The 24,369-nt window shown below is 42.6% G+C and overlaps 1 protein-coding gene across 5 annotated transcripts in view; it reads right to left on the reverse strand.

Moving 5' to 3' along the window:
• The window catches only part of SORCS2 (sortilin related VPS10 domain containing receptor 2), a 1,283,452-nt gene that overhangs the window by 867,632 nt on the left and 391,451 nt on the right, over positions 1-24,369 (reverse strand). For all 5 annotated transcript variants that reach the window (XM_068276884.1, XM_068276875.1, XM_068276891.1 and 2 more), the window contains exon 2: positions 23,492-23,559. In XM_068276884.1, the coding sequence (XP_068132985.1) occupies positions 23,492-23,559 (68 nt within the window). The remainder of the gene's footprint in view (positions 1-23,491; positions 23,560-24,369) is intronic.

Below are 24,369 nucleotides of genomic sequence, written 5' to 3' on the forward strand. Positions count from 1 at the left end.
AGCCTAGGGGTTCACATACCTTTTCTGCCTGCATTGTGGATGTTTACATGGTGTGTTCAATAAAAACATGGGACCATTTTATTTGTGTGGTATTAAATTAAGCAAATTGTAATTGTGTATTGTTGTGACTTAGATGAAGATCAGATCACATTTTATGACAATTTGCTCAGAAATCCATGTACCTGTAATTCCAAAGGGTTCACATACGTTTTATTGCTACTGTAACTTCTGAGGGCAGGGGGTAGAGATAGAAATAGGTCAATAGTATCATGTATTTTAACTCTTGGACACTTGATAGATTGCTATTAAGCAGAGATAATAAAACATTCTACTTTGTAAATGTTCAAATATAAAATAAAAGTCATTTTTAGGAGGATAAATACAATTGCTTATCTCATTAGTTTATTTTCACCTCGGGTTCACATTAAAGTGGTCTGAAACTCTGACATAATATTCAATAAAAATGTGCTTTCCTACTTTTTATTACTCCATACAGTTATATTTGCTTTTGTACATAAGTAGTATTGTCTGTTTACAAATTACAAGTTTCCAAAGTTTAGTTTATCGTGCCCTGAAAGCTGGCATTGCATTTTATTCAAACGGCTTTTTATTATATATTAATATCTTCTAATTAGCTGTTCTGAGCTGTTTGTGTGCTTGAAGCACAGAGAGCTTCACAGAGAGCTCCTTTTCACTTGTTACACTGTGTTTACACACATGTATCAACATTGGAATGTAAACAAAGATACTGTTATCTCCAGTTTGGATGTGGATTTGAAGCTGAATAGCAGGACAAAGTGCATTGTTTAACCATTTCAGTGATGTTCTGCTAAAAAAAAAAAAATATGGGATAGTAGCTTTCAAGCTGTGAGGAATCTTTTAGAGCAAAGTAGAATGCTGGCTTTCAGACCACTTTAAGATTCCAGTTTGATTTTGCCTTAATGCAATCCTTTAATCACATCGATCATTTTATAATGCAAATGCATTTTAACATGTGTGGCCAGTATAAGCCTATCACAATGTTTAACTAAGATAATAATATACAAATTATATACAGCCTTTAGTAACTGCTATGTTAGTTTTAATCTTCTCTTTTTGCCATTCAGTTTCTGCAAGTGTTTCATTAAGCAGCAGCATGATTAAGCAAAACAAAGCCTGTCAGCAGGTCGGAAGCCATGTTGTTGTGAGGAGATTGGAGCGGCAGCATTACTGGGAGCCATGTTGTTCTGAGGAGATTGGGACGGCTGTGATGCACATGAGTGGCCGGCTGCCTCTGGGCTCGGATCTCTGTGTGACTCTTCAATCCTCCCAGCTGTTTCTTTTGTGCTCCTTCCAAGTTATGTCAAGATTCTAATCCTATCTAGCATTCCTCGGCCAGATGAAATTGTGTCATATAAATTGATTTTGGAGGAATTTCAGAATACATGCTCTGCAGCATGTGCTAAAGTCACAGATAAGGCCACGGGGAAAGGGAAGGAAAAAAATCTCAAATCACCAGTCCATGACAGTTCAGTTCAGTTCTCCACTAATAATTGAACACATCGCGCACAGAAATATTATTTTTAGATGTGACTGACTGAAAATCAATCACCGGTCACAGCACCTGCTGAATTTTTTATAGAATTTGTGCCACCCTCACGCAGGGGGTCACCTGATGTATCACAAGTAAAACTGTATGTCATCTTTTGCCAGTGAGGGGAAACTTTTGCGAGGGGATTTACTGAAGAAGATGTGTGGTGAACAGTGGAGTGAATCTTTATTCATTTCAAATAATCCCGTGCAAAGGATTTAAAAAAATGTGATCCCCTACGCACATTATTTGATATTATAAGTCATCAATCTTCTTACAGATCTTCTTTGGGTAAGAACACACTAGGCAGAAACGCTAGCGTTAACGCACCTAATGTAAGTCAATGGACCGCATTAGAAAAACGCATTTGTTTGCGTTCTGCAATGTACATTTATGAAACGACAGAACATGCTGCATATTTTTCCAAAACACATCTAAAACACACATAAGGCCTTTTTCTCCTGGGTTTTCTCCTAGGAGATAATTTTTCATCTTTGATTTAAAATAACTTTTTAGCATTTTGCAAGGGTAAAAGTACCAAAAAGCAGGTGAAAAACTGCTGTCAAAATTATTTTGCACATTTGTTTGCTTGCTGGTGGTTGAAAATGCATTTTATTGACAAGTTTCAAAGTTTCACATAGGTGAAAACTCAGGTGAAAAAGTGAATTGCATATGGCCCCTAATGTATGTCAATGGTGACACATAAGTATAGCGATTTACCGCGTATTTATTGAGTTGTTTATGCCTTTTTGTATAAAAAAACCAAGTTTGATGATGTACTATATTTCCGCTTCCGGTTGACTTCCTAGTGATGAGCCAGAGAGGACATCAAAAATGTGTTTTTATACTGGCCACGTTCCAAACAATTTGCGTAAACCGCATATCAGAAATGCATACAAAACGCACTTGCGATTCATATGTGCGAAACCCAAACGCACTCAAAACGCACTTCATAATGACAAAATACGCACAAACCTATATGCAGCAAAACGCAACTTTTCACGCACCGCCTAGTGTGCTTTCCCAGCCTTCATCATTCATCTTCTGTTCTGTTAAACTGGGATTATAGTCCCAAAATGAAATGTTCAGAAACTACTCTTAGTTTCATAAAAGAACATTTGAAAGTAATCCCACGCATAAATTATAGTATTGAATAATAAAAAAAAATAAGTAAATACCGTCAGTTACCATAACTCTTCTTCTCCAAAATATTAACTTATGCCCAATTTTTCACCAAGTGTTACTTTCATTTTCCCCCTCCTATGCTTTAACAAGTGTGACTGCTGTTACCTCCTTTCCTCCAAAGCATGAAATGTGGGTGCCCAGTAGCCAATGGACGATTTGGGCGACCCATAGGTGCTAATGCAAATATCAGCTATAAGGCAAAGCAGAAAATTGGAGGCGCAATAATTATTGTTTAGAAAATTACAATATTATAGTTTTTGCTATTTTTTTTATCATTTCAAAAATTAGCACGCTATGTTTTTTGAACTTTTAATGTTAAAGGAACACTGTTGATTAACATGGTTTTTTTCAATTGAGATAGGAATAGTTTGGGAAGTGCTGTTAAGTACTGGTGTATACATTTCAATGCTTATCTCTTTGTTTACAGTTATCAAATTCCTTCCACACTTCACTGACACCAAAATCTGACGGACTAAATCATGAAGGGAGGGGGGATTCCCTCACACTACATCTGTTATAGCCGCCGGTTATACGTACCTCGCCATGATCCCACAAAAAGCGCAATTTCCCGATCAGCTTCCGGCGTTGTTATGGCGACAATCGGAGATGACGTCATGACATCAGCCGCAATCCCGATCACCGTCATTGCAAAGCCTGGAGCCGATTGGGCGGCTGTGCCGGCGTTGGAACGCTGGGGGGTACGTATACCGGAAGCAATTGCGGGCGATCGTGGGGGACCGGAGCAACTTTGTGCATACGCTTAGCTAGCGAGCCGCACCAGTTTAAAAAAAAAAAAAGTCCTGGGGCCATGTGATCCTCCACGGCGGCTACCCCATGTGTAGTACGGGGTTACCGCTAAGGAGATTAAAGGGGATGGTATCCAATTGGGTTTTTAGATCTATTGCTTCATGCTTTCTGATTTATTAATAGGTTTTATTAATTTTTACTACTAGCGCTGTGGATTATATTATATTTTATTTAGGCTTCTCATACAGTACTCCAGGAATACTGCAATCCATTTAGCTACTGCCAGACTTTTTTGGCGCAGGTGTCTGTTACCACTGTCAAGGAAATGTATCTTATGTGCAACATAAACATTTGTAATAGTGTGTGGAACCTGATACCAGAAGCATTTCATATAATTCTGCTTCAATATTACACTGTCTCTAGCATGTCAGACTGCAGAGATTCACCTCTGATATTTAACATGAAAAGTAGGAAAATGTTTACACAGCTACTTAGACATTATTTGCACATTGTCATTTTAGAATACTTGGTTTGATAGTGTTCCTTTAAGTATTTAAAGATTATTCATGTTTGAAAGTTATTGTTTTGAAATGTATCGTTTTTAATATTATACGGTTATGAAGGGGGATTTTAGGGTTAGGTGTCATGAAGGGGGGGGGGGGGGTAGGGTTGAGAAGAGGGATTTTAGGGTTTGGCGTTGGAGGCGAGAGGGTTCTGTGCGAGAGTAGGGTTAGGTTAAGTTGCAGCAAAGTATCATTAATATATACCAATATTTAATTATGGTAATTTTCACTATTTACACTTTAAAAATGAAAAATATCGGTATATATTAACGATAATTGTATTAACGAAAACAGACACCCATTTTTCCTTGCGCCCCTATTTCATGCACGCCTTAGGTTTGACCTTATAGAATCCAGTTTCTGAGGCCTCAGGGACTTCTTGCATTGCTGTGTAAAGTAGGTGGCATTTTACACAAATACGCTGCCCCTGCGATGCTCTGCTTTGCTGCGCTGCCCTTATTCAGTTACACAGAAATGCATGCAGCAGCGATGTCTCAGGTCCCTGCGTATCACACGCTGATACTGAAATCCCTCAGCCACGCGACAATGTCCTCACAGAGGCATTCCAGGAATCCTCACACACACACATGTAAATAAACAAAGCACCAGACATAGTGTTGGGCGGGTAAACAGAAATGGTGGTTCTGCTGCGTTGGCTGTGGGCAGTAAAGTGGGCAGAGGGACAGCCATCTGCACTCCCTTCATCCTGCAGCACAACAGCTAATTACTGCTAGTTAGAGTTGAAATCATTGAAGTGTACAGCCATAGTGAACAAGTGCCATCTTGCCATGAAATTCCACACCGAGATTGATTAATTACTCGGCTGCATATGTTGCAGGTCAAGGAGTGAAGCACCGCGGGCTTAATGCACAAGATCCCTCTTGATTAAAATATCGATGCATTAACAAAACAAAAAAACACCACAAGCAATGCAGCTCCCGTTTCCTATGTCCCATGATCCTTTGCAAGCAAACATGGTACTTTCTCCACATAGATTATCCATCCAAAGCAAATGTTGATTTGTTTGGAAAGTGATGACTGAACGATACACAAAATGGAGGCAAGACCCATCTGCTGTATGGGATAGTGTTTGTTTTTTTAAGGAGACCAGGTGGCTAATGGATATGCTTGTTGATTATTCAATGAGAAAATGCATAGAGCCATGACAAGTCTAGCCGGATAGGAATGAAATAAAGAATCCTGTATACAATATGGAACGCTCCAACAAAAGTAGATTAGATGACTGCTTGTTGGCATTGTTGAAGGCAGAGGGGTCATTTGGGAAGCACAAAAGATACAGAAGCTACAGCTCATTATATGTTCAGGTGTTTCTGTGCCTATAGCCATTATACCCACATGTGATGTGTGAACATAAGGAGGAATATGAGGAGCTGTCTGTACTGCCAGTCTCCTCCCTCATTTCCTGATGAAATGGTTGTTTGGTTCTTCAGGTTGTGCTTTGGATCCTACAGGAGTAAGTGATTTACCAATGTTTTGTTGTCATTGTTGTAGGTTATCTTGAAGTATTACAGCTGAAATAAAGTATAACATATTGCAAATAAAAAAGGTTCAGTATGTCAAATGTATTAAAGGGAACCTGTACTGAGTAAAATTATTTAAAATAAACACATGAGGTAACTTCAAATGAGCATTCCATAGTTACCTTGCCATCAGTTCCTTTCAGAAGCTCACCATTTTCTTCTGACAGTGATCCCTTCCAGTTCTGACAACATTTTATCAGAACTGAAATATATCAGTTGCTGTCAGTTATATATCAGTTGCTGTCAGTTACAGCTGAGAGGAGAACTGATGTGTCCATGTTTCCCTATGGCTCAAGTGGGCGATATTACAGTCTAACTATGTGCTGACCAGGAAGCAGTTATGGGGTAATGGCCATTTTCAAAATGGAGGACTGAGAATTCCATTGATCACAGCTGACAAATGGGACGCAGGAGAGGAGAAAGAGATTGATGAGTAGACTACACGGGAGGTAAGTATGACTTGTGTATGGTTATTTTGACTTTTAATTTTCAGTTCAGGTTTTCTTTAAGGTAATTGTACTGGTTCTCCAAACACCTATTCAACTGAACTGATGCTCACTAACAGGGGTGTAGCAATATCCATAATAGGCTGGAGCAGAGGGAGCCCATTCGATACTTATTGTATTTACCATTAACTTTTTTTTGTTTCTCCACCCCCTGATTTTGTCTCAATGCACATAAACTATGTGCAGTGTTGAATGCATGGGAATGTAAGTTACTCAATTTGTTCATATCCATAGGGTAGGGGCAGGTGGCATTGTTTAAGAGTGCCGCCATCTGAGGGCCCCATGAAAGTTTTGCTATGGGGCCCCATGATCTCTAGCTACACCACTGCTCACTAGGATCCAGAGGCTTCCCCCTCACGAGGTAAGTACCCCGGGGCACTTTTGTCCCTTACAGGTTTACTTTAACTGTATTAATACATTCATCGGTATTGAATGGCTCATTAAGAGTAGAGTCTATGAAATGTAAGGAAATCCTCTATTTTTTTCAAAAGGGGTTGTCCTGATCACCAAGATTATATTATTATTATTATTATTATGTATTTATATAGTGCCAACATCTTACACAGCACTGTACAGTATACAGTATATTGTCTTGTTATATAGCTTGATGTAATATTTATTTTAGCAATACGCTTCCATGCACGTGGTCGCTCCGATCACAGGAAGTGAGCGTCACTTCCTGCTTGGCTAGCTGCCAGACGGGGATTATCGCATACTAACACAGTAATCCCCGAAGGTCTGTTTTTGGTGGGGCAGTGTGGCCCCGCTACCACCAATCCGCAGTATGAAACTGGCCTTACTCTTTTTTTCTCTTTTTCTTGAAACTGCACTGTCATATCTAGCTTGCTTTGTAAACACATGTAAGCACAGCATAGATCGTATTTCAGCAGCTTTTGAACGGGGTTGAGGTGTATTTCCCTTCTCAGCCTCTCAGGCTGTAGACAGCATAATAAACACAGAGCAGTGGGTAAATGTAATTTGATTGTGTGGCTGACAATCCCGCTTAAATCACATTTAAATATATGAACAGTGACACTTTAAAACCTGAGACTGCTCCACATCATATTAAATCCCTACAACCTAAAACTCTATTTCCCTTTGGTGTAATGTACATAACAGTGATATTTCTCCATCCTCTCACCTAGCATTGAGTACCCGCCTCCTCTCCTCATCCATTCCAGCCCATGTCCTCAGGAGCCCCGCGCCTTGCTTTTATCTGCAGCCTTATGATGACAGACTAAGCCTTAAAAAGTAATCGGTCATCTTAGATATGATACATTATTGTCTTTACAAAGTGCTTCCACCAAGAACTAACATGAAAAATGCGAGACTCGCCTTCATCGCCAAGTTGTTATATTAAAAAAGAGGAAAATAGATGGCCTGGTGTATATTCTTCCAGGTTTCTCCTTAAATGTATTCTACTTTGCTCATCTCTCATAGCGAGTCCTGGCATAAAGCGGCTTTCTCACGCACGCCGATCTGACTACTCAGATAACTAATGCCGAAGTTTAACAGAAGCTTTTAGTGTCCTGTCTGACAACTTCCACATGGGCTCTATATCATGAAGACGCATTAACAGAAACTTCACAGCAATTAGCAGCCAGTAAACAAAACAGCAACATGCTAAAAGTTCAGTGCAAGATGATGGGACCACTGTAGAGATGGCAGTGCCTAAAGGGGCACAAATTAACTGAAAAACTTGTTTAACAAATCATGCACAAGAAATTACTTATTTAGCTCACCTATCAAAAACACAAACTGGCACAGACACTCTCTCTCTCCTTCCCTGACTGCCATACACAGCACCTGCATGTTGGCTGTGATCATGCTGACAGAGGAGACTGCAGGAGGGGTGGAGCCCTATCCTGCCTGTGTGTGCTCCTCCCCGACCTATCTACTGCATCATTGTCTGTAACCTAAACTAATGTCCAGCGCTGCGTAATATGTTGGCGCTTTATAAATACAATAAATAAAAATGTAAGAATACATTCTTCTGATTTCCATCTTTACTGTTTCTCTGTGATGCCAAAAGTGACATAATAATAATAATAATAATCCAAACATTTGTACAGCACTTTTCTCCTGTCGGACTCAAAGCGCTCAAAAGCTTCAGCCACCGGGACGCACTCAAGAGACCACCCTGCAGTGTTAGGGCCTGTACACACTGAAAAACGCAAGCAAGATCGCAAGTGCATGCGTTTTTAAAATCGCAAGTGCATGTAGTTTTAAAAACGCATCGTATTCGTTTTTAAAAACGCTTGCGCTTTTGCCTGCATTTTTGATGCGTCTGCGTTTTTCTTGTAATTGCTGATTGGCTAAAGAATCCTTTGTTTTTTTTTCTAGTTTACATTTCAACAGGAATCAGGAAATTGCAGAGTCTTCTGAGATACTGACTTCTGAAATACGCAGGCAAAAACGCAAGCGCATGCGTTTTTAATGCTTTTCAAGCGATGCGCTTAAAAAAGCGCAGCAGGCACTGTGATTGCATTTTTCTAAAAACGCATCGCACCAGTGTGTACGAGTCATCACGATTTTCATTATTTTTCAAAAGACCTTGCGATTTTAAAAACGCATGCGTTTTTAAAAACGCAGTGCAAGCGCAGCAGTGTGTACAGGCCCTTAGGGAGTATTGCCTTGATTGAACTCTTTACTGAATAGGTACTGACTCTAGCCAGGCATACAAGTCTCGCCACCGGGAGACTTGGGTGCAGGATACAGCCGATATACTGCTCACCCTGCTCCTGCACAAGTCCCGGGCGGTGATAATTACTATTCCCCCTCCAGGTCCAAGTGGATGGTAGGGAATGATGTAATACAGCTTCCAGCTATTGCTGGCGGCCGAATTACAGTGTTTTAAAAGTAACTTCAGCTCCGTCTTCTGACGGCATTGAAGTTACTCTCTGTGCTCTGCTATAGCCAGGGCCGGCCCGCTCATGAGGCGGGGTGAAACTTTTGCCTCAGGCGGCACAATTCTAGGGGCGGCACCCGCCTGTCCGTGGGTGCGAGGAGCCGGCCGCCGAGCTGCAGGGGTAGCGGGCAGGACGGGGGTATTGGGCCTAGCGGCGGGGTGGGGGGTCGGACCCCCCCCCTCCCTTGCCTGGGTCCCCCGATCTGCGCTCCCCTCCAGCCTTAAATAGTTAAGAAGCAGCCGCTACTCGTAAGAGTCACGGGCGGGGAGGACTCACCTCTTCCTTGTTCCAGCGTGCGCTCCACTGGCGTCACTTCCTGCAACGCTGGAAGTGTTTTTCAAAATTTGCCTCAGGCGGCAAAAAGTCTAGGGCCGGCCCTGGCTATAGCCATAATTCCTATTACAGTCTATGGTGGCGCCGGCTGCGCCCAAATCTCCTGCGCGCTAATAGACGTGTTCACTGGCCAGGATTTCCCACATTAAAGGTGGAGTTTTGGTTTTTTTTTTGCTTCAGGCTTGCTTGAAATGATAAGAATAAGAGCTCGTTTCTATATGCAGCACAGAAGCCGTGCGTCAGCCTGGCTCGCCATTGCACGTGACTCCCCCGGAGGCGGCACTTGCAATCCAATTCATTATAATTAATGGTATCGAGGGTGTAATCGCCCCAAAATACAGGCAACCATGCACTGCGATTCAGTGGTGAATTGCAGCGCATATATGGAATCAGAGAATGCAGTCTATGCACTGTCTGATGTCCCTGTGATCGCGTTTCCATAAGTGCAGCCAAATATAGAAACGAGCCATAAGGTTTATAGAGAATTAAACACATTTTCAGTAGAAAAATACATATATTTACATCGATCTGTGCATAATGCTAGGTACACACCATACAATTTTCTGTTAGATTTTCTCTTATGCTGGGTACACACGATGAGATTTCCCGTTCGATTTGCGGATCGATTCGATTAAATCAAACATGTTCGATTGGATTTCGATCGTTTTTTTCATGATAGGTATGCAAAATCGATGGAAAAAACGATCGAAATCCAATCGAACATGTTTGATTTAATCGAATCGATCCGCAAATCGAACGGGAAATCTCATCGTGTGTACCCAGCATTAGATTTACCTGCCAGATAGCTTTTTTCCATGTTGTAGGTGAATCTAACAGAAGAATCTAACAGAAAATTGTATGGTGTGTACCTAGCATAGACCTAAAAGGTGTACAAATAAGGGAAAAAGAGGGACAGATAAATTTGTTTCCCAAAGAGGGACTGTCCCTCTGAAAAAGGGACAGTTGGGAGCTATGGTCCATGTAACATAGGTCAAAATAGTCAATAAGATGCAATCAATTCTGGAAAACTGGATGCAGCTTGGAATAGGAGCAATAAAAAATGGCAGAAAGTGCATTTGCATGTCCCTGTGCCAAGCTGCACACAATATGCATATATTTCCATGCAGGCCACCTCATGTGATCATTTCACGGAGACCAATCCATACTTGGCAAGGCTGGTGGTGGTGGGGGGAGGGGCGCTCGCAGGTGTACATTAATGAAAGAAATCAGCTAATTAAGGATAATTAAAATTATTTTGACTATACAGCATAATGAACAGGAGCACGTGACATCATTTAATATCTGTTAATGTTCAGCCCAAGTTAATAAGGAGCAATTAGGGATGTTCTAAATAGCATCCTGCAAATTACTCAGAAAAAAAAATTGAGGATGAAGTAATGACAACGCTAAATTATCCCCTTTTTCCGGATGTTCTCATAGAACTAGCAGGGACTAGAGAAAGGTCAATATTAATAGGATTATTAAGCTAAATGTTTAAGTAGAGAGCCTGGAGAGAGAAGGAGAGAAAGAGGCAAAAAGATCACTACAAAGGAATCGTTAAGAGAAATGATGGAAAACCTGAAAGAATGTAAAAGTGATCTCCTCGCAACAGCAAAACAGAGAATGCAGATCCAGGGTATGTAAAACGTGTTACCTGTAAAAAATGTGTTACCTCAGGATATGTGACATAAGTGACCTAAGGATGTGTGTGAAATGTGTTACCTCAGGATATGTGAAATGTGTTACTTCAGGATATGTGAAATGTCTTACGTCAGGATATGTGAAATGCGTTACCTCAAGATATGTGAAATGTTTTACCTGTGAAATGCGTTACAACAGTATATGTGAAATGCGTAACCTCAGGATATGTGACATAAGTTACCTCAGGATATGTGAAATGCGTTACCTCAGGATATGTGACATAAGGTAACAGACCAATGGGGATCAGGAGGATCCCCATTGGATGATAAGGAACCAATGGGGAGCCTTGGAGGGAAGTGTAACTGCTTGCCGACCACGTCACGCCGATGTACGTGGCCGCAGCGGCAGCCCCAGGACCGCCTAACGCCGATTTGCGTAAAGCCCTGGGGCTTGCTTTTGCAGGAGATTGCGCATGCCACTCTGCCTTCAGCCTACCAGCGGCGATCACCGTCTTTTCACTCGGTACAGTGCTGCGATCTAAGGTAGCACTGTACTGTGTGACACGGCTGTCCCCTCCAGGGGATCAGAGGTGATCGGCTGTCGTAGGCTGAAGCCTATGACAGCCGGTCACAGTGATTGGCTGGTGGGAGGAGGAAGGGCAGGTTTAGAAAAAAATACAATAAAATAAGGAAATTTATTATAAAAATAATGTAATAAATATTTGTAAAAAAAAAAACACTGGGGGAGCGATCAGACCCCCCCCCCCCCCCCAACAGAGAGCTCTGTTGTTGGGGAGAAAAGGGGGGAGGGGAATCACTTGTGTGCTGTGTTGTGCAGCCCTGCAGCGAGGCCTTAAAACTGCAGTGGCCCTTTTTAAGAAAAATCTCCTGATCTTTAGGGGGTTTAACACTGCGGTCCTCAAGAGGTTAAAGATGCTTTGGCTCTCAGCTATACTAAGTATAGCTGAGAGCAGTTCAGCAGGGGCAGCATGTATAGTGGCAGCCAGTGGAGATCTTTAATCAATTTCAGAAGATCGCAAGACAGGGGATATTGGCGTGGGACATTTCCGAGGATATTGGTGTGGGAACATTTTTTTAAAGGTACAGGAAAGTAGTTATGGTTAATTAAGAATATTAAAATACTTTTCTCATGGTTGTGTTTTTATTTCATTTAACCCTTTGTGGAAATGGGTAAGGTGTACTTTGTACCCCTATACTCATTTCTCCTGGGAGGGGGGCAGGCATCTGGGGTCCCCTTCTTAAAGGGGACTCCCAGATGACACCATGAACCCCCTGCCAGGGAGTCGTCACCCCCACCTCCTCCTGGGGCACCAGAGGTGGGGAAGAGCCCCTTGTCCATGGATTGCACAGGGCTCCCGGGGAGGGGAAGGCTTGGCCGCCCTCCCCCCGGAGCACCCCCATACCATGGACCCAGGGCCGTTTCTACGGTCGTGCGGCCCGTGCGGGCACCCTGAGCGCTGCTGGGAGGGGGGCGCTGTGATAGAGGGGGGAGCCGCAGCCACGGGGAGGGCAGCCCGACCTCTCCCTCCCTTCTACTCCCCGGGCCGCCCTCCGTGCGATCTCCCCTTGGACTGCAGAATAATGCAGCAGGGAAGCGCTATAGAAAACTACTTACCTCCCTGGTTCCAATCACTGCTCTCTCGCCGCCAGTCTCCTCTCTCTCCATAGACGCTGATACACACACACGCTGCTTCCGGCTAAACAGGAAGCAGCGTGTGTGTGTATCAGCCTCTATGCAGAGAGAGAAGACTGGCGGCGAGAGAGCAGCGATTGGAACCAGGGAGGTGAGTAGTTTTCTATAGCCCTTCCCTGCTGCATTACTCTGCAGTCCGAGGGCGGCCCGGGGAGTGGGTGGGAGGGAGGGAGAGGTCGGGCTGCCCTCCCCGTGGCTGCAGATCCCCCCTCCATCATGGGGGGCACCTACCTAACCTATATTGGGGCAGCTACCTATCTAACCTATCCTGGGGGGCACCTACCTATCTAACCTATACTGGGGGGCAGCTACCTATCTAACCTATACTGGGGGGCACCTACCTAACCTATATTGGGGCAGCTACCTATCTAACCTATCCTGGGGGGCACCTACCTATCTAATCTATACTGGGGGGCAGCTACCTATCTAACCTATCCTGGGGGGCACCTACCTAATCTAACCTATACTGAGGGGGCAGCTACCAAATCTAACCTATACTGAGGGGGCAGCTACCTAATCTAACCTATACTGAGGGGGCAGCTACCTAATCTAACCTATACTGGGGCAGCTACCTATCTAACCTATCCTGGGGGGCACCTACCTATCTAACCTATCCTGGGGGGCACCTACCTATCCTGGGGGGGCACCTACCTATCTAACCTATCCTGGGGGGCACCTACCTATCTAACCTATCCTGAGGGGCAGCTGCCTAATCTAACCTATACTGGGGGGCACCTACCTAATCTAACCTATACTGTAGGGCACCTACCTAATCTAACTTATACTGGGGGGCAGCTACCTAATCTAAAGTATACTCGGGGGCACCTACCTAATATAACCTATACTGGGGGGCACCTACCTAATCTAACCTATACTGTAGGGCACCTACCTAATCTAACTTATACTGGGGGGCAGCTACCTAATCTAAAGTATACTGGGGGGCACCTACCTAATCTAACCTATACTGGGGGCCAGCTACCTAATCTAACCTATACTGGGGGGCAGCTATCTAACCTATACTGGGGGCAGCTACCTATCTAACCTGTACTGGGGGGCACCTACCTATCTAACCTATACTGGGGGGCAGCTACCTATCTAACCTGGGGGGCACCTACCTAATCTAACCTATACTGAGGGGGCAGCTACCTAATCTAACCTATACAGGGGGGCACCTACCTATCTAACCTATACTGGGGGGCAGCTACCTATCTAACCTATAGTGGAAGCATTAACTTATCTAACCAGTATTGGGGGCACTTACCTACCTAGCTAGCCTATACAGGTGACAACTATACTGGCTACCTATATTGGAGGCATCTACCTAACCTATACTGGGGGCATCTACCTATCTAACCTATGCTGGGGGCAACTATTCTGGCTACCTATATTAGAGGCACCCACCTAGCTAACCTAAATTTATACCGAGGATGCCTGCCTATCTAACCTATACTGGGGGCAACTATACTGGCTACCTATACTGGAGGCAACTATACTGGCTCACCTATGCCTGGCTACCTATGCTGGGGGGACATATAACTGGCTTCCTATACTGGGGTACCTATTCTTGGGGAATCTATACTGAGTGCAACTAGACCTGGCTAACCTATACTGCGGGCACCGGCACCCATAGCTTGCTGCGGTGGGGGGCGCAATTTTTACACCCTCGCCCTGGCTGCATTTTAGCCTAGAAACTGCACTGCATGGACCATGAGGGCTGGTATAACTCAGGGTGCAAAGCCCCAGTCGGCCGGGGCTCTGCATTCTGGCTATTCCAGTCTGCATGGGGGACAAAAGGTTAAATATGCTTGGTAGGGGTGACCCCACATCAATTTTTTTTTATTTCCCACTTTCTAAACATAAAAAAACAGTGATGGATGCGCAGCCGCACGCAGCACTGCAGATGCAGCCTTTTGGATGTAATAGCAACGTCCAAAAGGTGAAAGTAGTTAAAGACAAGACACCTAAAGTGAGAGGGATATGGAGGCTGCCATATTTGTTTCCTTTTAAACTATACTAGTTGCCTGGTCTGTCCTGCTGATCTCTTTGCCTGCAGTATTGTCTGAGTTACAACCCTGAAACAAGCATGTGACTTATCCAGTCAGACTCCAGTCAAACATCTACTCTGCATGCTTGTTCAGGGTTTACTGAAAGTATTCGAGGCAGAGGATCAGCAGGACAGCCAGGCAACTGGTATTGTTTAAAACGAAAGACATATGCAGCATCTACTCTGGATATGCTTTAATCTATTTCAATCCAATACACTGCTAAGCAATAAAATTACCACCTTTCCAAATCAAGTTAGTCCTAATTTTAACAGATTTTTGTTCAATAGGATTATTTTATCGAACATGCAAGTGATCAAAATAAAAATCTTATAGTGAGGTCGGAAAGAGGGACACCTTTAAGACACACCCTTGACACACCTCCAGACACGCCCTCCGCCCCACTCCCCATCATGCATACCACTAACAATTCATAAACAAAAGACATAGTTTTATCATTCAAACCACACTGGTCCTTTTGCATCATTATATTAACATTTAAAAACAAGAAATATATCAGTTTAAAGTGTACCAGAGACGAAGCACTCTCATGAATTTTACAATATATATCAGTGGGAACATTAGAGAAAACACCTACCCTGCTCTCTGTTTCATCTTTCACTGCTCAGCTGCGTACGAGAGGAATCGGCGCAGGAGACTTGGGCGCAGGATACAGCCTGTATCCTGCTCCTGCACAAATTCCCATTGATTTTAAATACTATTCCCCCTCCAGGCAACCATGGATGGTGGGAAATGAAATAATTCAGCTCCAGCAATAGTATTTTATAAGTAACTTCAGCTCCTTCTTCTGACGGCGCTGAAGTTACTCACTGTTGCACCCAAGTCTCCTGCGCTGGAATGGCAGTGTTTGGCTCAGCCTGCTTGTTATCAGCCCTGATAAAATCCCTGACTGAGCATTCAGTCTGGCTTTGCTCAGGAATCATTATAGCTGAGTCTGTCTTCTCTGATGTCTTTTCAAGCCCAAGCCTGTCCCCTTCTGGCTGTGCTTTCCTGTTCTGTATACTTGCAGCATCACAGAGAGCTGTGATGAGATGGGAGGAGCTGCTAATGTAAGGGTATATTGAAAAAACTTTTTTTTAATCTATATTTGTTAGTCATAAGAGGTTTTTAGAAATGGTGATTTCATTTTGCACACGGCCCACTAAATAATATGCTTTTCTGATGAACTGTGTTTTGCATGAAGTTCTAGTTTAAAAATAACCCCCAAAAAACAGCACTCCAGAGCGGCGAAAATACCAGGTATAGCATTTATTTTGTAAAATCTATCGGGGGATATGCTTATTTTGTGCCCAACCGTTTATCTCTGGTTTCCTTTAAATGATGGCAATAAAGTTTAGAGTCAATAAGACAGATTTTTTAATAGAAAAATAAACATATTTTCATTGACCTGTACAACATCAGTCCTGAAAGAGGGACATTTAGGAAGCAAGAGGGATTTAGTTCCCAAAGAGGGACTGTCCCTCCGAAAAAGGGACAGTTTAGAGCTATGTAGGGGGTGGGGGATTTTAGGATCATTAGACCGTGAGCCTATTTGAGGCCAATGCCAGAATTCACATATTCAGTGTAGACCGCAGAGCACTCTAGGAACACGTCAGTGATGTATAAATATGTAAAATAAATAAGGCCTCTTTGAGACGGGAGGCTGAACTGCATGTTTGTCAGGCAGCTCAGCCTCCCAGCTGCCGTCCACAATAGCCATTCGAGTGCAATTAAAATGCAGCTGAATGGCAGCATTTGAAACACCACATGTGTCAGTGATTGACATGCGGCGGTGATATAACACAGCAGAGAACCCTGACATGTCACATGTGAGCATGACTGTGGCCACGCTATGAGTTGGGTCACCTGTCCAGCACCGGTACCGAGCAGAGTAGAAGTGTACAGCCAGTGCACGAGAGCAGCTGACAGGCGGTGAGACCAAAATCTGATGGAAATTGAGACGAGTGCTCCAGATCTGCTAATCATGGTGGAGTATCAGTCAGTGGCACAGGGATCAACATAGCAACCAAAGCGGCCTCTATGGGGCCCGTAGCCACAAGACGGCCCACCGGTCCTTGCTACCCCTATTTTTTTCTTCTTTCTTTCATTCATGCCATTAATGCAGCCTTGACCGTCAGCAGTGGTTGTTGGTCTATGAGGATTCCCGCTGGGTTGGGGGGTGGTCATTATGGTTAGATTTCTTTGGGGGTGTCGGGGGCCCAATAAACAAATTTGCTATTGTGCCAAGTCATCTCTAGCTACACTCCTGATGTCAGTACTGTGTTCAATAAACTGGTTAAGGGCCATACTGCGTTTTTTGTTTTTGCTTTTCGTTTTGTTTTTATTAATAATAGTATTTGTTATTATGCTCTAAAATTTATAGTCATGTGCAGAAACATGATGAATTCCTTTTCTGGGAAAAAAAATCTGTTTAAACATGTGTTTGCATTTGTCATGATTCTACCCACATATGCAATGAATTGAAGCTCAGAGGCTACATTGACATGTGCTGGCAGTCTATGAGGAACAGAAGATCATAGCTTGTGAAATCTCACTGCTTGTGGAGTGCTAGTCTTTCCCTTGCATGCCTGCAGTACCTCTTCCCACCACTAGCTCCTCACACATTCCACACTGCGCTCTATGAATGGGTGCATACATCTGCTAGCAATGTTCTGCATGAAATACTGTAAAATCCCCGTGACATGGAATAATGGCCAGTATCAGAGTTAAACCAGAGGAATGCCATGGAAGTCTGTTAAGACTTGAAATATACTGTAATCTCCGGGGAATGGCTGTGTTTATCGCTGGGTCATGGAATAGACTCCCAGTAACTGGATGAAACAGCAATCAGCTCCATCCTAAGCTTATTCCTAGTATGAATATTTGTATAATAATGCAGAACCACATTACACTGTCATGCATCCATGTTCATATAAAGAATAGGGATGTGGAAAATTTCCGCGGAGTACCGATTCTCAAGTTTCCGATCAGAATTGGGCTTACCACAATATTAATCTGAAATCGGAAATGGGTCACGGAAATCTTTATTCTGCGGAACTATCGCATTACCGCAACTTGGGAACTTTAGCCCTATCACAGAACTCAAAAGCATTAGACCAATCACAGGCTGCAGAAGGTTTCCAAGGAATTTGGAATACCGTGGAAATTTCAGACCAATCAGAAGACTCGGTAAAACTCGGTAGTATCCAAGTCTTGTGATTGATCTAAAATTTCCATGGTATTCTGATTTCTGTGGTTAACTACTGAATTCTCTGATTGGTCCAATACTACCGAATATTTCCAGATTTCGAGTGTCGTGATTGGCCTAAAATTGGAAATCAAGGAGAATGCCAACGCATACCACTAAGGCTAGCCACACTTGCGCCACGGTGAGGCAAACCTCCGTGCAAGTGACCTAACCTAGATGTAAAACCTTGGGAGCAGCTAAGCAAAAAAAAATGTGTAACTTACATTTTGTGGGACAGCGAGGAGAATGCCAGCGCATACCACTAAGGCTGCATCTGAAATGACAACCAGCTCATGTGTGCAGCACCTAAATAGGCTTTCTGCACACTTCGCATCTGCATTGAATGCGAAGTGTGCAGAAAGCCTATTTAAGTGCTGCACACGACCTGGTTGTCATTTCAGATGCAGCCTTAGTGGTATGCGCTGGCATTCTCCTCGCTGTCCCACAAATTGTAAGTTACACATTTTTTATGTTTAGCTGCTCCCAAGGTTTTAAATTTAGGTTAGGTCACTTGTACGGAGGTTTGCCTCACCGTGGCGCAAGCGTCTACTACTTTATACTTTGCATGCAAACTATATTGGAAGCTAAAGTTCCTACTAGTGTAATAAATGTTAGCATTGTTTTGGATGCAGGGCATGCATTTTTCAGTCTAATAAAGGCGGTGTATGCCTATGCGTTTAACCATTCAATTGCAGCATGTGTTTAGGGATGCGCAGCCTTCCCCCCACTTTTTTCTTAACCCTAAAATTGGAAATACTTGGAAGTATTTGGTCAGATAATTCAGTAGTGTATCAAAGATGTCCACAAAACAACTTTTCTTTTTATAATTTACATAACTCAAAAAACCCTTTCCGTGGAAATTGGTATCTGAAATTCAGTAATCGGCATTTCTGGTAATCGGAATTTCTGTGGAATCCGAAATTAGCATTTCCGACCATCCCTAATAATAAAATCCTCCAAGTGTGTTATTTCAAACTGAAGCAGGTAATTTGGGTGCTGGTGGCTGCCTGGTAAAATCAGCGTCGCATAGATCACCATGTTAGTTGTGGCCATGCCAGCACCCTGAGGGATAATTTAATAATTCAGAGGGGTAATTGAAGTATTATGACCATAAACAGTGGTCAGGTCATGTTATAGGTGTACTGTATAGTATACAGTAAATAGAATTATATTATGAACATATCAATAGGTCAGACCGGTCAAGTACATTTCAGAAATGCCAATAAACTTAATGCGTGCTATCTGAACACCTTAAATTTATCAAGGTTTTGTGAATATACCCCCAGGGTGAGCTGAACCGCAGGGGTGGTGGGTCCATGATTGTTACACTGACACACTGGATTGTTATATTGGGGTCATGTTCAGGGCCGGATTTCTGGAAAGGCCACAAAGATCCAGGCCTTGGATGGCTGCAGCCCAAAGAGGCACCTGGACATGAGATGGGGTAGCTACATATAAAGGAGGAGGCTGAAACTTGGGAGCAGCATATGAAAAAGGGAAGCTGGTGCTCAAGGCCAGATTTACTGTATACTCTTTGTGCCCCTAGGCCAAGTATGTTGTGGTTCCCCTTTTTTCGAGCACCAGCACCCCTCCTAGTGCATGTGCAGCCCCCTCTTCCATGTGTATCATCCATGTATAGCAGCCCCTGTATCTCATGAACAACTCCCTTGATCATCAAATTTCCTTTTTCATGAATTACTCCCCATTTGGAGCCTCCTCTTTCATATGTAGCAACCCTTCTTTCATGTCCAGGTGCCACCTTAGGCTGCAGCCACCCAAGGCCCAGGCCTCTGTGGCCTTTCCAGAAATCCAGCCCTGCTGGTGCTCAAAGGAGCGAACCTTAGAGAAAGGGGCTGCTATACATGGATGATACACATGGAAGGGGGCTGCTCATGAAATGAGAGGGGCGCTGCTGCACATGAAAGAGGAGCCACAACATACTTGGCCAAGGGGTACAAAAAGTATAAATTCGGCCTTGATCGTGTTCAGTGATCACTAGTCTATATTCCAGAGTCCATATGAAGCACAGCAAATTGTGCTATAATCAAGTCATTATTTCCCATGATCAGGTCATGCGCTACACAGACAGCCTTAAATATAGTATTATGGTCAAGACCAATAGTCTGGCTATATTGGAAAAGTCAGTATTCTGTTTCTATACGGATTATTATAGAATTCCATTACACCTATTCTGAGTGTTCATGCTGAAGCCATGCTGTAAAATATTACAGAATAATAGAATATGATGTTTTGTTTGATGATTTGCACCATATTAGGCTCCATGTAGTTTTCCATCTCTGGACACAGTGTAATAAAATAGTAAAATGATCCCGGGCAGTGGTCAGGCCATGTTGGAAGGCACAGTGATTTATGTCTGTACAGAAGGTAATAGAATTGCAGTTCAGATCATGTCCTGTAGTCATGTCACACCGGAGGTCTATGCATGGAAAATGTAACAGAACTGTATTATTATTATGGCCTTGTCCCACAGAATTGCATTGTTTTGTGCACCTGTGTAACAGGATTGCATTATGACCATGTTTGTTGGTCAGGTCACACTGGGACTGTATACTGCTCTTTGTATAGATATAACAGAATTCTATTATAGCCCTAGCAATCAGGTCACACTGGGACTGTGTACTGCTCTTTGTATAGATATAACAGAATTGTATTGTGGCCATGCCTAGCAATCAGGTCACACTGGGACTGTGTACTGCTCTTTGTAGAGATATAACAGAATTGTATTACGGCCATGCAATCAGGTCACACTGGGACTGTGTACTGCTCTTTGTATAGATATAACAGAATTGTATTACGGCCCTAGCAATCAGGTCACACTGGGACTGTGTACTGCTCTTTGTATAGATATAACAGAATTGTATTACGGCCATGCAATCAGGTCACACTGGGACTGTGTACTGCTCTTTGTATAGATATAACAGAATTGTATTACGGCCCTAGCAATCAGGTCACACTGGGACTGTGTACTGCTCTTTGTATAGATATAACAGAATTGTAATACGGCCATGCAATCAGGTCACACTGGGACTGTGTACTGCTCTTTGTATAGATATAACGGAATTGTATTACGGCCCTAGCAATCAGGTCACACTGGGACTGTGTACTGCTCTTTGTATAGATATAACGGAATTGTATTACGGCCCTAGCAATCAGGTCACACTGGGACTGTGTACTGCTCTTTGTATAGATATAACGGAATTGTATTACGGCCCTAGCAATCAGGTCACATTGGGACTGTGTACTGCTCTTTGTATAGATATAACAGAATTGTATTATGGCCCTAGCAATCAGGTCACACTGGGACTGTGTACTGCTCTTTGTATAGATATAACAGAATTGTATTATGGCCATGCCTAGCAATCAGGTTACACTGGGACTGTGTACTGCTCTTTGTATAGATATAACAGAATTGTATTACGGCCCTAGCAATCAGGTCACACTGGGACTGTGTACTGCTCTTTGTATAGATATAACAGAATTGTATTATGGCCATGCAATCAGGTCACACTGGGACTGTGTACTGCTCTTTGTATAGATATAACAGAATTGCATTATGGCCCTAGCAATCAGGTCACACTGGGACTGTGTACTGCTCTTTGTATAGATATAACAGAATTGTATTACGGCCATGCAATCAGGTCACACTGGGACTGTGTACTGCTCTTTGTATAGATATAACAGAATTGTATTATGGCCATGCCTAGCAATCAGGTCACACTGAGTGGAACAGCATTGGATATTGTATATTTGTATAGAATATAATACCATTGTGTTATGATTATGTCTTGAGCTCAGGATGAAGGTTGAAGAGACATATTATTTATTATATTCTGTTTTTAAGGCTTCAAAGAAAATGGGGCATAGTTCATCTATTTACAAGCTTATACAGTATGTTTTACTATTTAGTACAGAGAATTGTACTTAGCATTGATCTATAACTGTACAGCGCATAGCCTTATGTTTGACAAGTATAGTAAAGCAGAAATATAAATCGGATTGTGTTTGATTAATTCAAACCAGCGCTATTAGCTTGAAGCTGATAGGTTGTCATGGGCAACAACAATCATATTTCTGAAGACACCTTTCATCCAAGCAGGTTTCTTATTAAAGGGGCACTATGGTGAAAAATTGTAAAATGTAAAATGAGCAAACATAAAAAAATAAGAAGTATGTTTTTTCCTGAGTAAAATGAGCCATGTTGTCTCCTATGTTGCTGTCACTTACAGTAGGTAGTAGAAATCTGACAGGTTTTGGACTAGTCCATCTCTTCATGGGGGGATTCTCAGGGATTCATTTATTTTCGAAAGCACTTAGTGAATGGCAGTTGCTCTGTCCAACTGCCAAAAAACTGTATAGCGAGCAGGGAAGCTGGCCAGCATAATTGTTTAAACCCTTTTTAGGGAATATCTTTATAAAGAATAAAATTATGGCTCATTTTACTCTGGAAAAAACATAGTTCTTATTTGTCTATGTTTGCACATATTTTAAATTTTACAATTTTTGCCATAGTGCCCCTTTAAAGTGAACCTCTGTTGGAAATTTCAAAGTGAAATAAGAGCCAGAAGGACACTTACTATGACTGTTCCCCCTCTTTTGTTACCCAATGTAGCAATAGTTGACCACTTTATTAAAGTGGACCTGAACTCTAGCACAGGACACAAGGAAAATAGAGAGAAATGTACCCTGTGTGTTTTTAGAGATAGGAGCCGGTCTAATTCCCCTTCATCTTCAAATAATCACTAGTGTAATGTGATCTCTCAGCTGTGTCACCACAGAAATTTCGGCAGTCCTCGGCAGACACAGCTAATATGTAAACACAGTTGCTTATCTTTTGGAGCACAGAGGAAGTTCTGAGTTCAGGTCCACTTTACACAGCAGGTAAGCATTGTGGTAGCTCTGGAATGGAGCAAACTGTGGCTGGCACTGCACTACTTCTCTCTTTACCTCTCCTCTCTGAGATAGGCTGGCTCAGTGTCACAGGTAGCAGCAGAGTACCCCTCAGGCTACACTATGATGCTCCTCCCACTGACAGATGGCACAATCTCTCAGCAGTCTTTGCAAAGGCAGGAAACTGCCATGGCAGTTTATCAAAAAGGGGTGTGGCTAACCAACAAAACCTGGATTTTATGCCACAGGTGGTCGGTAATAGACATTTTTTCCGGCTACTCTGTTACACCTCCTGCAGCCTGTGCTGATAATGTCGGATTTATTTTTATGCCACATAAATGAGATCTGCACAGGTGTGAATGCATTAGAGTAAATTATATACAGTATCATAAATATGCTACTTTTACATTTTCCAATGGTCATCACAGAAATAAATATAGAATACAATAAAGGGCACGGCACTCAGTAGGCTGTGACAGCAACAAGCTGTATTGAAGCTCAGTGAATCCACAACATATTTCGGGCGGAGCTCTTCCTCAGGTGGGAAGAGCTCAGAAATAAATATAGAAGCTGTAATATCTCCTACCTCCATAGCGAGCTTTCCAGAACTTTCCCCATGTCAACATGGTAATACTTGGTGAGGATCAGGATAACCTATAAGGAGAGGAAAAAGTATATATGTCATTCAATAAAATACTGATCCAATACTCATTCAATTTCTGACCTGAGAGAGGTTATTGATTTCTTGAACAGGTTATTAAAATTAGTTGCCCTGTGTTTTATTAGCAACATGCTGGAGGTTTTAAAAGTGGACAGTCACATCACAAAGAATGTATCCTTATTAACAACATAGTGGAAGCTTTTCGCGCTGGGACATACACCGGCAATAATCAGGAAAACCGTTTTGGCGAGCCATTCTATCTAAACAAGTACGCTTTCTGTTTCAGACGTTGTGCTTAAAGGACCACTATCACAAAAATTGTAAAATTTTAAATACGTGCGTACATGTACAAATCAGAAGTACATTTCTTCCCGGGTAAAATGAGCCATAAATTATTTTTCACCTATGTTGCTGTGACTTACAGTAAGTAGTAGAAATCTGACATTACTGACAAATGTTGGACTAGTCCATCTCTCCATAGGGGATTTTCAGCATGGCCTTTATTCTTTATAAAGATACTCCCTAATAAGGATTTATACAAAGATGCTGGCCAGCCTTCCTGCTCACTGCACACTGATTTGGCAGTTGTACAGAGGAACTGCCATTGATAAAATGCATTTCAAAATAAGGAAAACCCTGACTTACTTACTGTTAGTATTAAACAAACAAGAGGATAAGCACCATCATAATATTATCGTTAAAGATGTTAAGGACGGAATGTGCTAAGTGGGTATTCATATAACCATTGATATGTAAAGGAGAGAAAAAGACCCAATATGCAGCACCAAACACTCCAATATAAT

This window comes from Hyperolius riggenbachi, chromosome 1 (assembly GCF_040937935.1).
Source record: "Hyperolius riggenbachi isolate aHypRig1 chromosome 1, aHypRig1.pri, whole genome shotgun sequence".
Lineage (NCBI taxonomy): Eukaryota > Metazoa > Chordata > Amphibia > Anura > Hyperoliidae > Hyperolius > Hyperolius riggenbachi.